Source organism: Podarcis tiliguerta, assembly GCF_965153285.1.
Source record: "Podarcis tiliguerta genome assembly, chromosome: Z".
NCBI lineage: Eukaryota > Metazoa > Chordata > Lepidosauria > Squamata > Lacertidae > Podarcis > Podarcis tiliguerta.
In genome coordinates, this window is record NC_139553.1 from 3,089,481 (window position 1) to 3,106,309 (window position 16,829).

General features: G+C 45.6%; 1 protein-coding gene across 2 annotated transcripts; it reads right to left on the reverse strand.

Annotated features, from left to right (window-relative positions):
• Positions 1–276: 276 nt before the first annotated feature.
• On the reverse strand, positions 277–15,025 carry FUT7 (fucosyltransferase 7). 2 transcript variants are annotated; one of them, XM_083423161.1, is made up of 3 exons: positions 14,981–15,025; positions 7,987–8,191; positions 277–2,026 (listed from the first exon to the last, which is right to left on the reverse strand). In XM_083423161.1, the coding sequence occupies exon 3, from the start codon at positions 1,950–1,952 to the stop codon at positions 894–896; it is 1,059 nt and encodes a 352-aa protein (XP_083279287.1). In that variant the 5' UTR covers positions 1,953–2,026; positions 7,987–8,191; positions 14,981–15,025; the 3' UTR covers positions 277–893. The 2 variants fall into 2 exon arrangements, with proteins under 2 accessions (XP_083279287.1, XP_083279286.1); XM_083423160.1 differs by lacking the exons at positions 7,987–8,191; positions 14,981–15,025 and adding an exon at positions 7,292–7,391.
• Between the last annotated feature and the right edge of the window lie 1,804 nt (positions 15,026–16,829).

Below are 16,829 nucleotides of genomic sequence, written 5' to 3' on the forward strand. Positions count from 1 at the left end.
TCCTTGATTGAATTCAGCAGCTGGCATTGTTGGTATGTGTGGGTGGCCCCTAGGTCCTTTGCACTGGGCTCCAGATCTGCTGCCTTGCTGTCTCCCATTTCTTTCTTAATGCTTACAGGAGATCTTTCCCTCTGACAATTAGCCTAAATTTCCATGCACACCAACAAATCAGCAAATGCAAATTTGGCCCATGTGCCCAAGTCCTGCAAGGACTACTACCAGCCATGCGGGTTCAGCTCTGCCTCCACATTCAGAGGCAGCAATTATTCTCTTTGTTAAAAAATAATAATTTTTATTGAATGATTTTATGTTACAAAAAACATTACGACTATACTACCACAAAACAGAATTGAGAAATAAAAATTACATACATCAATACTTTGTTTGTTATTTGTTATCTACCGTCTTATTTCCTCCCAAACATTCCATACAAAACATACACCCACACAAACACACACACAAAATAGTGATAATAATGAAAATAAATATTTCTCCCTCTTCTATCTTACAAAATCTTTTCTTCAGTTTTGACTTCCTGTCGAGTCCCTACGCATATATTTTATCTTACAATTGAATGTACACAAAACAATAAGCCTTTCTGTATAGATTTTCCAATACATTCAGAAAACATAATAAATCCTTAATTGTTGTCCACCTCCTTTTACTTCCTTTGTCACTTGAACGCTAGCATGGAGTCAAAACTATTATTGTATTTTTGAATGTATCTTTTATAACCATCCCATTTCCCTGCAAACTTTTGCTTTGAGTTACCTCTGAGTTTGCTAGTCATTTGCTGGACTAGATAGGCCATTGGCCTAATCCAGAAGGCTCTTCTTAGGTCCTTAGGTTCTTAAGCACCTAGCGAGGCCCCTGACTTCAGCCCACCCTGATTGCTAACTCCAGAACCACTTCTCCAGACTGTGATAGACCTTCCCTTGGGGCAGGCTGGGGAAACACTGGCAGATGGTGCAGAACCTCTGTGGCCAGCTATCATACAGCTTCACGGCAAATCTCCTCTTCCACTCAAAGAACCTCTGGTAGCGGCTCTCATTCATGGTGAGCAGGAAGTCTGCAAGTTCCTTCACAGAGCCGAAGTCGTCTACGTGGATGAAAGCATCACCAGGAATGAACTGCTGGTAATTGGCTCGGGGAGGCCCCATGACCACAGGCACGGATCCAGCCAGGAGGGAGTTCCTCCAGAGCTTCTCAGTGATGTAGTCCCGGTGGACGGAGTTCTCAAAGGCCAGATAGAACTTGTATTTGGAGATGGTGGGCAGTAGGCAGGCTGGGCAGAGAGGCTTCTTGTTTGCCCTCCCATAGACATCAACCTTGATGTACTTGGACAGGTTTCTGTACAGTTGTGCTCTCTGCTGGGTATGGTGGTGGTGGCTGATGACCCATGACACAAGGCCAGATTTCTCTGGGATGTCCACCTCATCTGATGGTTGGGCGACAAGCTCCCCATAAGGGATGAAGATGTCAGAGTCCCGCCTGAACGTCATGGTCCAGTTGAAGACTCCATCCCACCTGGCTAGGTCTTTGCTGTGTGTGGGGGACTCCAGGGAGAGCCACACCCACTTTTGCCCCGGGTGGGGCTTAGATGCAGGGGGGCGCGATCTGCGGTGCTGGAGTGCCCAGTGGTGGAAAACTACCACATCTGCTTGGTTGTACAGGTTGCGGTTCCAGGTCAGTTGGCAGCCCTTGATGGAGCAAAGTGTGGCACAGGGATCGCCAGTGAGATTTAAGGCATGGCCGTAAGGCCAGTCCCAGATCAGGACCATCAGGGAATGGTTCTGTGCTTGAGTTCTGCTGGGGTTATGGAATGGCTGGGCAAGGAACGTCAAGTTCAAGAACACAGCGCCAAGCAGGAACATTGCGCCAGCAAATCTCTTCATGGTGATCATGGAGTAGGAGGCCATTGTGCAGGCAGGGGACACCATCCTCTTGCTCATTAAGTGGGTGCTTAATTTTCCTGAATTCAAAAGTCAGCATTTCTTGTCCTTCAGTCAGGGTGGGCGTTAGAATGCTGCAACAGAGAAGAGGAGAGGAGAGTCAACTCCAGGGAAACAAGTCCAAGAAAGAAGCTTCCATTTTTGTAAAGTTCTGTGTAGAAAGTTATGAGAAGCTGCCTTAGACCACAGTAGTCTATAGTTGCCCATCTAGTCCAGTATTGTTCGCACACTGGCTGGCAAAACCTCTGCAAGCTTCGCAGGGGAGGGTCTTTCCTAACGTCTGGTATCTGGTCTAAGTTTTGAAAATGAAGATGGTGGAGATGGAAGAATCCCCCAAATCATGCAGAAACAAGTTTTTGGTTCTTCTTTCCAGCTTCCCTTGTGAAAGGGCAATGAACTGTTGAAATTCTTTGCTCGTTACAATGAAAAATGGGGTCTTGTGCATCCCTCATGCTTGCTGAGTGACAAATGAGGAAGTCCTCAGAGGTTTTGCACTCGCTGTGAACTCACTCCTGTGGTGGCCAGAGGGGACATAGAGATGGACTCTTGGACTCAGTTTCCCTAATGGCAATATAGCACTGATTCACCCTGTAAGATTGTTGTAAGGATTATAGCAAAGTGTTTTGCTTTACAAGTATGCTATACATATATGGAGATCCAATCAAAGCCAGTCCCTACCATGGATGAACCAATGCATTAACAATCACTGGATCTCCTGATCAAGGTTTTAATTTGTTTAGCAGCAACTCAGTGGAAGAAGGAGTAGATCTGAAGCAGTGAAAACCATAGGCTCGAGACTAACCGGGACAAACCACCCAGTTTATTAGTGTAGAAAGTGCGGTAGTTATCATAGAAGTGTTTAGAATATCTAATATCAAATATCTGAAGGGACATCACGTGCAAGATGGAGCAAGCTTGTTTTCTGCTGCTCCAGAGGGTGGGTCTGAACCAGTGGGTTCAAATTGCAAGAAAGGAGATTCCGACTAGGAAGAAATAGGAGATTCCGACTAGGAAGAACTTTTAGACAACATTTGCTGCTCAACAGGGGAATGAACTCCTTTCAAAGGTGGTGGGGTCTGTTTCATTGGATGTTCTTAAGCAGAGGTTGGGTGGTCCTCTATCAGGGATTCTTTAGTTGGGATTCCTGCATTGCAGGGGGTTGGACTAGATGGCCCTGGGGGCCCTTCTAACTCTACAGTTCTATGATTCTATGAATTGATAGGAAATAAAACAGGCTCCATGGGATGAAATATTTGAAAATAAAGCAATTTGCATATAAATTGATTTAATCAGCGTAAATTAATTCAAGTTTTAGTAATGCTTGTTGTTGTTGGCATCTGTTTGTGAGAAAGGCTTTGGTGTGAAAGTGGTGTGAACTACTTAATAGCATTGATGAGACAATCAGTCTGAGTAAATGACATATCTTCTCCTGACTGCATTCAGCCCATCTTGCTCTGACATATTAGATCAAAGAAAGAGTTGCGGACCTAGCAGTCCAAGTCCATATAATTAAAGCTATGGTTTTCCCAGTAGTGATGTATGGAAGTAAGAGCTGGACCATAAAGAAGGCTGATTGCCGATGGAGGGCACAAGGAGAAGGGGACGACAGAGGACGAGATGGTTGGACAGTGTTCTCGAAGCTACCAGCATGAGTTTGACCAAACTGCGGGAGGCAGTGGAAGACAGGAGTGCCTGGCGTGCTCTGGTCCATGGGGTCACAAAGAGGCGGACACGACTAAACGACTAAACAACAACAACAAAGCATTGGAAGGCAAGCAGGAAGCCAGAAAGAAGAAAGGAACATGTTCCACCCACGCAAAAAGAACTAAGAAAACATCATTCCTGAATACACCTTTCATAAGGATCAGAACTGGCCAGGGAGCTGGAGTTCTCCATGTGAGCATCGTACACAGGCTCTACTCCAACTGGGAAGGGGAGCAAAGCAACTGGTGTCAGCAATTTTGAACAGTGGCTGCTGTTTCAGCACTTTGCTACACTCAGGTGGGGGCTCACCAGAACACATGACACTTTCACTTTTCCTTTGGGCTTCATGACCTGTTTGCTGCAACTCTCTACCACGATGCCTGGGTCTCAGAAAGTAACTGCTGGCACAACAATATGACAGTGTTTCCTCCTTCTTACTCCTCCAACCATGTGCATTAAGATTACAGTCATAGCTTGGGTTACAGCCGCTTCAGGTTGCGTTTTCTCGGGTTACGGACGCGCCGAAACCTGGAGGTACCAGAATGGGTTACTTCCAGGTTTCAGTGGTTGTGCATGCACAGAAGCGCTAAACCGCGCTTTGCGCATGTGCAGAAGACCAAATCACAGCCCGCGCATGCGCAGATGCGGGTTGCTAACGCTGCGGCTTTTGAACGTGCATCCCGCATGGATCACATTCGCATCCCAAGTGTCCTCTGTACTATAATTCAGGGGTGCCCAAACTTTTTTCAAAGAGGGCCAGATTTGATGTAGTGAACAAAGGCCGACACAGGTTTTTGAGCTTTTTCTAGGATTGAAGTTTTTTTTAATGATTTGACCCCAATAAATAAACTGCCACAAAGGCTGGATAAAACCGGACGGGGGCCCCCCAAAAGAGACTATGGACATGCCTGCTGTGATTGCTGACTATGCAAGCTAACAGGGTCCCCAATCAACAATGCAAAGTATATATTCTTTAAAAACTTGTGAATTTGGTTGTTTGGCTTGTTTATTTGCTCCTCCCTAATTTAGGGACTCTTTGGACTCAAAAGTGGTATATAGACTGTAGTGGTATCACTCAAGAGGTATCAGTACATTAAAATGTGATACAAAGCTATAAGAGCGTTTGGAAATGAGTTCCAGAGGATAGGAGCCACTGCAGAAAAGGCTCCATCTCTACTGAATTCCATTTTAATTGAATTCTAAATGGTGGCCTCCAAAAACAACAGTAAAACTATTGACTTCATAGGAATGTCAGAAGTCACCTTATACCACCAGACCATTGATCACCTGAGCTCAGTATTGGCGACACTGACTGGCAGCTGCTCTCTGGGATTTCAAGCCAACCTAGAGATGCTGGGATGCTGAGGATTGAAAATGGGACCTTCTGCATGCAAAGTGTGCTACTACTAAGCTATTTGCTTTCCAGTTAGGACTATAGAGAGCTGCCTTATACCAAGTCAGGCCATTGGCCTCATCCTTCTCAGTACTGTTTACCCTGACGGGCAGTTGCTCAATATTGTCCACCAGGCTCTCCTGGATTTCTGGCAGGGGGTCTCTCCCAGCCCCACCTGGAGAGGCTAGCGAGGCTCAAACCGGCGACCTTCCCTGATCTACAGCCCTTCCCACCCATACAGGTCCCCAAAGTCGCTCACAAGCGCAATAAAACAAGATAAAACAATAGGATTGGGTTTAAAACCAATAAGGAAGGGCAACAAGCAATCAGCACCATTGTAAACCAAGACTCTGAGGACCAGAGAGTTTAAACAGAAGCCTGCTAACACATTTCAAGTGAACGCTGCCTTTCTGAAGGCCAGGCGGGACGGAACTGGTGGTTCTATTGAAACACGTTGGCTATATTAAGTGCCAAGGCCCCAAAACAGCTGGAGGGCACCAGTTTGGTGAAGGCTGATTCTGGCATAAAACAAGCAGAAGGCTTTGTATAGAATGGGAAGGTTTAGCTGCATCTTCTGAATCAAGCCATGGTCCTACTTAGTTCCTACTTCCTGGCAAATAATAATAATAATTGTGTCCTGCCTAATGGGCACTCTTTAAAAAAACAAACCCAAAATCTTAATCGTACGGAAAAAACACTTTAATGCATGAGATCTAAAGAGGAAAGCAGAACTAGCTCAACCTGAGCATTGCACACTGACACAGCTCAATGAGAAGATACCGGCAGCAGCCAAAAATATACCGTCACCTGCTATAATCTATATACAGTAGAAGGAACCACACCCTTACAGTAAAAGTTATTCTAACCCTCCTTTGTACTGTTAATAACATTCCCAGCTGTCGACGTTTCTGGTTTTGATTGCAATTACCCCTGGAGTAAGTCCCTCTAAGCTCAGTTGGACTTATTTCTGATTGGACAAGAATCAGTTTTCACAGTCAGAAGTTTCACACCTGAGGTCCTGTGCACTGGGGTTTCTTCTGACAGTTGCCTCTCAAGCTGATTGTGGTTTTTATTGTTAGGTTTCCACTCTCTTTTTGTTTGTATGACACCTAGAGAATTTGGCGTAGGAGGTGTCTCGTAGATATGATAATAGAATGGTGTCGTGCTTAAGAGTGCTAAACCTGGGAGACAAGGGTTCAAATTCCCCACTCAGCCATGAGGCTCACAGGGAGGGGGGATATTAACACAATTTTCAAAAATGCAATTATCAATGTCTTTTTAAAGGGCATCTCCAGATGATCTGTATACAGTGGTACCTCGGGTTCAGAACTTAATTCGTTCTGGAGGTCTGTTCTTAACCTGAAACTGTTCTTAATCTGAAGCACCACTTTAGCTAATGGGGCCTCCCGCTGCCGCCGCACGATTTCTGTTCTCATCCTGAAGCAAAGTTCTTAACCCGAGGTACTATTTCTGGGTTAGCAGAGTCTGTAACCTGAAGCATCTGTAACCTGAAGCGTCTGTAACCTGAGGTACCACTGAACTGAGCATTCATCCTGATTCTTTTTCAAGGAGTGATCAGATGAATTTAGCTATTTATTGAGCATCCGTTCTGATTTTTTTTAATGCAGAGGTAAAATGATTTTGCAACAAAGCAACTGTTATCCCACATTTTCCAGTGTATTTTCCCATCACTTTCCTTATCTTTTTTTTTTTTGTCAAATCTTTTTTAGTAAGTTTTACATTGCCACTTTACATTCAAACCTTAAACATCAACATCATCATTTAGGATTCCTCGCATTTAGGACTCGCCTCCGCCCTTCCATGGTGACCACTATCAGCCATTTTTCACCTGCTTCTCTTATTTTCTCTATTTTTCTTAAATAGTCAATTTTTACCATAATTTTTAGTACATTATAAGCATTACTCAAATCCTCCCAAAGTTTTTAGTTGTTTACGGTGTTCACTTAAATACATTGTAAATGATTCCCATTCCTTCTTAAAGTTCTTTTCTTCCTGTTTTCTGATTTTCCCAGTCAATTTCGCCATCATCATTTTCCTTATCATGAACGTTTGGGTGTGTGCTGTTTTTGGGTAGGGGAATAGGTTTTTTTGCACAAGAACCCCAAATCAACTATAATAGCGCAACCTGGATTTGCTGGTATGTTAATGAATCTCATTCACAAATAGCAACAATGCAGAAGTAACCCATATGTGTAAGATTTGGCAATGTTTTAATCCTTACCTTAAAAAAAATTACTCTCCAAAATTGGATGTGAAAATGAAAGTTTCTCCATCTGAAGCCTTAGCTGCAAATTTGGCAAAGGATGCTGGTTTTCAAAAGTGTGCAAAATGTGCCCATTCTAGAGGTAGACTAATGAGGACATGGAGGGGAGGGGAGCTTGTATATGTGGCGTTCAGGAAGCAGTGAATGGCTGAGAATGTCAAGCTCATGAGTCAAGATTAGCTGAAGTTAGATGGAGAGATTTATTTTCTCCTTCCTTCAGCTTTTCAGCTTACCATTTAAAAACAACACTGTCCTAAGAAAAAAGCAATCAGGCAGCTTGATAAAATTCTTACCCCTCTCCCAGGGAGCTCCCCGCCATAGCAACATAAAATGCAAAAAGTCAGAGACAGTAAAGCAGCGGAAAGCAGTGAATCAAGTGCCATGTAAAATCCTACTTTAAATTTATATTTAAAAAAGTAGCACACAACTGCTAGCCCTTGGTTAGCCAAGTGCAAAAAACCAAACAAGCCCAGGGGTCTCTTAGAACTGTGTTATTCTTTTTTTAAGAAGTAATTGCAATTCATTTTGACTTGATTTGATTTTTTAAATAAATCAATCAATCTGTCTGGTTGGGGTTCAAGGCACCTAAACAAAAATATCAGGAGAAGCATTCCCATCAAACGACATAACTCACCCCCCAACAGCTTAATTACCATGTTGCCCTCCTTGTCATAAGATGCTCGAAACCTCATGAATCCTTTCTTTTTAAAGAGGGCTTTTTTCTTTGGAAGCAGCAGCAGAGGGAAGCAGCAGCTGAGTAGGGGATCGCAATCTCTTTCCTTTCCTTCTTCTTTTTTTCTTGGTAAGATTTCATCACCGGCGTCTTTCACACCCTGCTTCTACAGCGGTTTCCTGAAACTTCACATTGCGTTTTCATGTGGTTGGACACCCTCCCACACCAGTGCCCGGTCTTGCATGGCAGCACATGGCGGTGGGGGGGGGGGGAAGAGAACACTCAAAGATGGAGTGGGTCTGATTAAGAAAACTTAGGGTGAGGGCAGCAGTGCTAGATCAAACCACAAGATTTTGTGGAGTGAGAGAACGCCTAGTGTATTTTCCCTTCAACCACCCACCCACTCTCTCATAATGCCAGAGTTCTGTGACATGCAACAGAACAGATTCAACCCAAACTTCTTCAAAAGATTAGTCTATGAAAGGAGACTCCCACCATCCCTGTTGGTTAGGCTGACTGGGGGGGGGCAGGTGTTGGCAGACCCAAAACATATGGGAAGCTGTAGTGCCCTGTTCCTGGTCTATTCTGACTGACAGCATCTCTCTGGGTTTTAAAACTGGATGGGGCCGTTCAGAGAAGCTCTGAAGGGAACCCAGGAACCCAGATCAGTTACCCCAGATGTAGAGGTTGCTGAGATGAGGCACTTCATGGACTCGCAGAATTGTAGAGTTCAAAGGGGTCCCAAAGGTCATCTGGCCCAACCCCCTGCAATGGAACAGGCTGCCTTGGAAGGTGGTGGGCTCTCCTTCTCTGAAGGTTTTTAAGCAGAGATTAGATGGCCACCTGTCATGTATGAGCTAGCTGAGATTGCTGTGTTGCAGGGGCTTCGACTAGAACGGGGTCAGCAAACTTTTTCAGCAGGGGGCCGGTCCACTGTCCCTCAGACCTTGAGACCTTGTGGGGGGCCGGACTATACAGTGGTACCTCGGGTTACAGACGCTTCAGGTTACAAACTCCGCTAACCCAGAAGTAGTACCTCAGGTTAAGAACTTTACCTCAGGATGAGAACAGAAATCACGTGGTGGCAGCAGTAGGAGGCCCCATTAGCTAAAGCGGTGCTTCAGATTAAGAACACTTTCAGGTTAAGAACGGACCTCCAGAAGGAATTAAGTTCTTAACCCAAGGTACCACTGTATTTTGAAAAAAATAATGAACGAATTTCTATGCCCCACAAAAAACCCAGAGGTGCATTTTAAATAAAAGCACACATTCTACTCATGTAAAAACATGCTGATTCGCGGACAGTCCGCAGGCCGGATTGAGAAGGCGATTGGGCCGGATCCGGCCCCCAGGCCTTAGTTTGCCTACCCATGGATTACATGACACACTGGGTCCCTCCCAGCTCTATGGTTCTATGCATTCCATAGAAGTATCCCATATGTCAAACACATGTGAACTGGGGGCCCCAACATAGTGTTGTAAACAAAATCTGCCCTTCTTTCCTTATGGGGTATCCAAGAGCCCGTATAGAGTCCTTAAGTGGGTTTCCTATTGGTAGGAGAAAATAACAGAGGCCAACCAGAGAATATTGAGAAGCAAAGCAGCTAGTAAGCTTGATCTTTATTAAAGCTGTTGCAACAGGGTGCTCCCCTCATACGCAGGAAAGGAGGAGGACCCCGAACCAAGGTGTGCCTGCCCTTATATAGACATTTTAAATTCCCTGCCCTGGAGCTCAAGACCACCCCTCCATACATCATACATACATCACAGAAGGGGTGTAACCCAAGACCACACCCCACAAACATCATACCTACATCACAGAAAAGGCAGTCTACAACAGAAATTTGAACGTTGTTGTTTTTCCTGTCTCCCAGGTTATCTGATAATGCCTTATCTGATTGCCTTTGCCGGTAGTCTGGCCATTCCTTTGAGATGGTGATTACCCAATTCCTGAGACAATGGGAAGGTTCCCTCACCCCCTCCCTCCTTGCAGAGAAAACATTTGGTCAGTTTGGAAGTCAAAATGGTTTCAGGACGGTCTTCCTGTGCTGCTCCAGACATGTGGTCCACACATCTATTCATATGCTTGGTTGGTACATTTATGAACCAACCAATATATATATATATATATATATATATATATATATATATATATATAAGGCCTTTAATTTTTTATTACAATAGTGTCTGCAGAATGCACTCAGACACACACATTGTGGGGCCTGGTAAGGTATGCTAGCCACCCCATTATTATTATTGTTGTTGTTGTTGTTGTTGTTAAACGTTTGGGGCGTGGGGACAAGACTCCCCCTAAAATCTTTGGATTCATTAAAACTCCATAATTCCTGGCTATAGTAAATGTTGGGGTTTAATCAATGGATTTAGCAGTGTAAAAATAAAGACTGGACTTGCTTTCCTGACCAGGGAATCACCTTTAGCACAGGCAGAGTCATTAACCAGTCAGGAAAGCCATCAACAAAGCAGACACAGAACAGGGAGACCCCACCCTGAGCTCTGGGTAATTAGCAAAAGGCAATCCCTGAGTTGGGGAGGAGGGAGGGGGAGTTTCTAGAATTGCAGTAGGCAGTGAGGTAAGCGAACGGGGGGGGGGGGGGCAGGGAGGAAATGTCCCTTTTGCAAGCCAGAACAGGAGGAAGGCAGCCTGCTTTATGCTGCACAAACATGATGTTTGGGGTCTCTTGTAATCTGAGGCTGCCACAATGAGAGGAACAGGACCCTCTTGCGATGTGAATACTCTCCACTCTCTCCATAAAGATGCAGGTTGTATATATGCATAAATAAAACCATATACCATAAAGACAGCACAGATTCTTTTGTGCCTCATTGTCCAAAGAAAATACAGACCCTCATGGTGATTGTTGTTGCTTAGTCATTTAGTCGTGTCCGACTCTTCGTGACCCCATGGACCATGCCCAATACCCCTGGAATTTGTGGGGGGGTTGGGGGGAGTAGCTTTTGTGAGGGTTAAAGTTCTAGGTGTTCTGCTTGCTTTTGGGAGGGGAGTCTGAGCATCCCCAATCTTTCTTCTGTGAAATGGGTATTTTGTAGTGTCCACAAGAGTTTTTTAGACTTCCAGCTCCACCCCCGTTCTTCAAAAGGTTCATGACCACTGCACTAATGCCAGTATTATGATGAGGGTGTTTGGAAGAGGTGCATGCAAAAGGATAGCAGGCTTTAAAAAATCAGGGTTTTATTTTGTTTCTTTTAAAAAGAGGCTTAAAACCCGCCAACCAGATTTGTATCCGAGCCAGCTCTAAGTTGCTACTGTGAAAAGAAAAAGAGAGAAGTTAGGGAACTAAAAGGTGTCAGACAGCCAGGTAAAGGTAAAGGTCCCCTGACCGTTAGGTCCAGTCGCGGTCGACTCTGGGGTTGTGGTGCTTACCTCGCTCTATAGGTCGAGGGAGCCGGCGTGCAGCTTCTGGGTCATGTGGCCAGCAGGACTAAGCCGCTTCTGGCGAACCAGAGCAGCGCACGGAAATGCTGTTTACCTTCCCGCCGGAGCGGTACCTGTTTATCTGCTTGCACTTTGACGTGCTTTCGAACTGCTAGGTTGGCAGGAGCAGGGACTGAGCAATGGGAGCTCACCCCGTCGAGGGGATTCGAACCGCCGACCTTCTGATCGGCAAGTCCTAGGCTCTGTGTTACCAGGGTTCAAATCCCCACCTGGCCACAAAGCTCACTGAATGACCTTGGGCCAGTCACTGCCTCTCAACCTAGCCTACCTCACAGGGTTGCTGTGGGGATAAAATTGTGGGGGGATCATGTACCCCAACTTGCAGCCATTGGAGAAAAAGGTGGGATATAACTGTGCCATGAATAAATAAAGTTTCATGAATTTCAGATGTGAGAGAGAACTTGAATCACTGTCCTCAGATTAATCGCTGGTTCTACATTTTGGAGCAATATTTCCTCCCGGCAGCTGCCCTTGAAATGTTGACGCTTGATGACGGTCCTGGTCAGATCGTCCAGATGAAGCAGACGGGTTTTTAATAGTTAGTAGAGCGTTGTGATTCTTTTGCCAGTCACCGGCATTTCCTACCATTCCCCCCAGGAGGCGCTCCTGTTCCTGAATTCGGCATTCAGCTCTAACAAAACTAAGCCGAAAGTGGCAAATTCATTGGCAAGAGCGCCACCTGCGAGAAAGAAGGGAGGAAATTCCCTGTTTTTCACAAAGAGTGCTAAAAACTGGGTCTGCATTTGTTCGTTTGCTTTGTTTACCCCTGATTTCCCTTGCGCTGTTGTTTCCACGCCGCTTGGACTTCGAACTGTAAGTTCCTGGGGCAGAGAACTATTCCCTTTTGCTCTGTTAAAAGGGCGTGCGCACTGATGGCACTACAGCAACATTTTTAAAAATGACATTTCCGGGGGGTGCAGGGAGGAGGAAAGCATGTTTGCAGTGGCAACCCTTGAAAACTTGCTGAAATGTGCCCCTCCTTATCCTCTGGTACCATTGTTTAATCTCATGAGGGTGAATTTTTGCTGGATGCAATTTCTTCTTTATCAGATTCCCCAATGAGAACAAAAATGCTGCGCTCACGCTGACCCTTCTGCGGCCCTCCCCTCCAGAGCACGAAAAGCAAAATGCCACTGCAAAGCCACCACAGCTGGCCTTGCCTGCTGCAACATCCTGGCCATATCCATCATTCTCTGCCCAGGTGGGCCACTCCCCAGGGTGCCCACCCTCCGGTTCCCTGGAGGGCAAGTCTCTTCTGCACATGATCTTTTACACCTGACCCAGCACTTCAGCTGGGCGCCGGAGCCCCCAGAGGGAATAGCAGCTGGGAGGACATGTTTTGTGACTGCCCTAAATTGGCTGCCGAAGATCTGGAGGAAACACGTGAAAGTCGTGTATGACCTGGAGATTATTTTTAAGAAGCGCCTGCCTGGGTTGGATCAAATATCCACCTGGTTTCCAGCTGCTGCCGGATAGCTCCAGTCCAGGAAGTTCCTAGTCAAGGATTAATCAGAGACATCCATCCCCTGCGCTTTCCTCCTAGCACCTGCTGTTTAGGGTATATTGTATAAGAACCTAGGAAGAGCCCCACTGAATCAAGCTGAAAACCCACTGAGTCCAGCACCCTGTCCTCACAGTGGCCAATGTCAGGCCAGCAAGCAGGACCCGGGCACAAGAGCCTTCTCTCTCTTCCTGTGGGTACCTGATATTCAGAAGCATTGCTGTCTCTAACAGTGGAGACAGAGCAGAGCCGTCATGGCTAGTGGCAAGGCTTTCTTATTTTTATTTTTTGCTGGAACTCAGTTCTGGCACCTCTCAGGTGGGTGCTGTTGCCATTACAAGAGAACGAGGGAGGCCTTCACGTTGAATTCTGGCACCTCTTTTTTCTAGGAAAAATAGCACTAGCTAGCTAGGGGGCACTGATAACCTCCTCCTCTGTGAATTTGTGTGATATTCTTTTAAAGCTATCCAAAGTTGGTGGCCACTGCTGCCACCTGCGCTTCTGTAGTTGGAATACGCACTGTGTGAAGAAAGACTTCTATCTGTCCTGAACTTCCCCTTTTCAGCTTCATTGGTTGACCATGGTTTCTAGCATTGAGAGGGAGAAAAGCTTTTTTTCTGTCCACTTTCTTCATACCACATTTAATTATATACACTCCTATCAGGTCACATTTTACTCACCTTTTCTCTAAACTAAAAAAAGGTCCAAATTCATTTCCCCATAGGCAGTGGTGTAGCGTGGGGGGTGCAGGGGGGCCGGCCGCACCGGGCGCAACATCTGGGGGGGCGCGCGCTCGCACTCGTAGCTCTCTGCCCCTACCTGGCTCACTCACTCTCTCTCACTGCAGTGCTGGCTGTGCGAATCCGATCCGAGCCGCCGGGTCGCCGCCCACTGTGGAGGGGAGGGTGCCAGGCGTGTGGTGCGGAGAGAGAGCGAGGGACTATCTGGGGGAGGGACAGTGCAGTGGGGGGGGCGCAAATTACTTGCCTTGCCCCGGGTGCTGACAACCCACGCTACGCCACTGCCCATAGGGGTGTCGTTCCATCTTCTTTATATTTTTGTTTACCCATTTCTGACCCTTTTCTAACTCTACAATATCCATTCTGTGGTACCTCTGATCATCGACATGAAGGACTAAACAACTGTCGTTGTTTGAAGGAACTGAAGGAAGGGATTGAAGGAATTGTTGTCTGCACCACAAAATACCCATTTCACAGAAGGAAAAATGGTGATGGCCAGGATGCTGTAATGGTTAGAGTGTCAGATGATGACCTGGGAGACCAGGGTTCAAATCCCCACAGCCATGGAGCTTACTGGGTGACCTTGAGGCACCAGTCACTGCCTCTCAGCCTAACCTACCTCACAGGGTTATTATGGGGATTAAATGAGGAGGGGGGGAACCATGTGTGCCACCTTGAGCTTGTTGGAAAAGAAAGTGGGATATACATGCAATGCAATGGTGCTCAGAACACCTCCCTTACAGTAGGCAAAACACCCCCACACCCCCAAAACAAATAGACAGCAGCAAACACAGGGGAAACAAAAACACCTTCCTTTCCCTACTCCCCCCCCCAAAAAAGAGAGGCCAAACCACACACCAACCTACTCAATTAAGAAGAAATAGTGTTGGGCAGAGGGTTTTGGTGGGTCCCCAAAGGCTATATGTGAGGTCACTGTGGTACCCAATGGGTGCCACATTGGAGGCTACAGAACTAGAGGCTGTACACTGCTGTCATGACTAGTAACCATCTCAAATCTGGCAGTTCTCAACTGGGAGAGAGTTGTGACAGTGAATCTGGTTTAATACCAGGTTGCTTTTCGTACTACAGACAGAGCTTGAATGTTCTCCCCCTATAGCAGTGGGGGAGAGTCTGACTTTTAGAAAAGGATGCCGGCGTCACTTAGCTGTGAAGAGCCTAAAATGCTTCTGTTTTGGAAGTGCAAGGCAGTCCATAAATCCCCAAATGACAATAATATCAGGAACAAACAGCTTTTTACCTTTTCCCTCCATCATCATCATTTTGTGAATGTTTATTGCTGAATTTTGTTCTTCCTCTCTGCTGCGTTGAGGATAAGCATCTGTAGACACAAGTGAGAAGCAAATAATGAATTGCACTAATAGACAGGAAGGCTTGCATGATGCTCACTGCGATGTTATCCCAGGGCCTGGCAGAGACATCCCCACACTTCCATTAGCCTGGTTCTTCCAGTGCAGAGTGTGAGCAGGTTGCTATGAGGCATGTGGATGCTACATTTATTTTCATGCTGGCTGGCATTTGGTTCTGCTTTCGGTTTTAAATTAATATTTATAATGGGTGCAGTTTTTCAAAAGGTTCCCCCCCCCCTCCGAAAAAGAACTCCCTTTTAGAGTATTATTAATTTAGAATTCCTAATAAAATAAACATTAACCAGTATTATAAATATAAATTATCATCCTTATCAATTAAACAACAATTGCAGGGGGTTGAATGGGATAATCCTTGGGTAAATTCAACTCAACAGTTACATGATTCTAATTTAAAGGTACAGAACATTAAGAATGAGCTGTGTATGCAACCCAGCTATATTTAAAAGTAAACCCACTGAAAATAAATAGATGAATTAAAAAATGTCCAGTAGCACCTTGTTGTTGTTGTTGTTTAGTCGTTTAGTCGTGTCCGACTCTTCGTGACCCCATGGACCAGAGCACGCCAGGCACTCCTGTCTTCCACTGCCTCCCGCAGTTTGGTCAGACTCATGTTTGTGGCTTCGAGAACACTGTCCCACCATCTCGTCCTCTGTCGTCCCCTTCTCCTTGTGCCCTCCATCTTTCCCAGCATCAGGGTCTTTTCCAGGGAGTCTTCTCTTCTCATGAGGTGGCCAAAGTCTTGGAGCCTCAGGATCTTCAGGATCTGTCCTTCCAGTGAGCACTCAGGGCTGATTTCCTTCAGAATGGATAGGTTTGATCTTCTTGCAATCCATGGGGCTCTCAAGAGTCTCCTCCAGCACCATAATTCAAAAGCATCCATTCTTTGGTGATCAGCCTACTTGATGGTCCAGCTCTCACTTCCATACATCACTACTGGGAAAACCATAGCTTTAACTATACGGACCTTTGTTGGCAAGGTGATGTCTCTGCTTTTTAAGATGCTGTCTAGGTTTGTCATTGCTTTTCTCCCAAGAAGCAGGCGTCTTTTAATTTTGTGACTGCTGTCCCCATGAAACCCAAGAAAGTAAAATCTCTCACTGCCTCCATTTCTTCCCATTCTATTTGCCAGGAGGTGTTGGGACCAGCGGCTATGCTCTTAGTTTTTTGATGTTGAGCTTCAGACCATATTTTTCACTCTCCTCTTTCACCTTCATTCAGTAGCACCTTAGAGACCAACTAAGTTTGTTCTGGGTCTAAGTTTCGTGTGCATGCACACTTCTTCAGATACACTGAAACAGAAGTCACCAGACCCTTATATATAGTGGGAGGGTGGGGTGGGTGTGTTTTTCCCCCTCAGGAGGGTAGGGGGAGATGGGCGATTGACTCAATGGTTATGATAAACCTGTTGACGACTGTTAAGGACTGCAATTAGTCCTACAGGAAAAAGCAAGGGATCGTATGCAGATGACTAGCATATGAGACAGGAATCCAATATCTCTATTCAGACCAGGTCTCTCCATAGTTTTCAGTTTAGTGAAAAGTTGTAATTCAGCAACTTCTCTTTCAAGTCTGTTTCTGAAATTATTTTGTCCTAAGAACCCCAAGTGAATCATGCCCATTCAATGGGTCTACTCTGAGCAACAGTATCATGTACCACACACCCAAACCTGCACAGAAGCTTAAATATGGATCTGCACATTAAATTCAAAGCACAAGTTT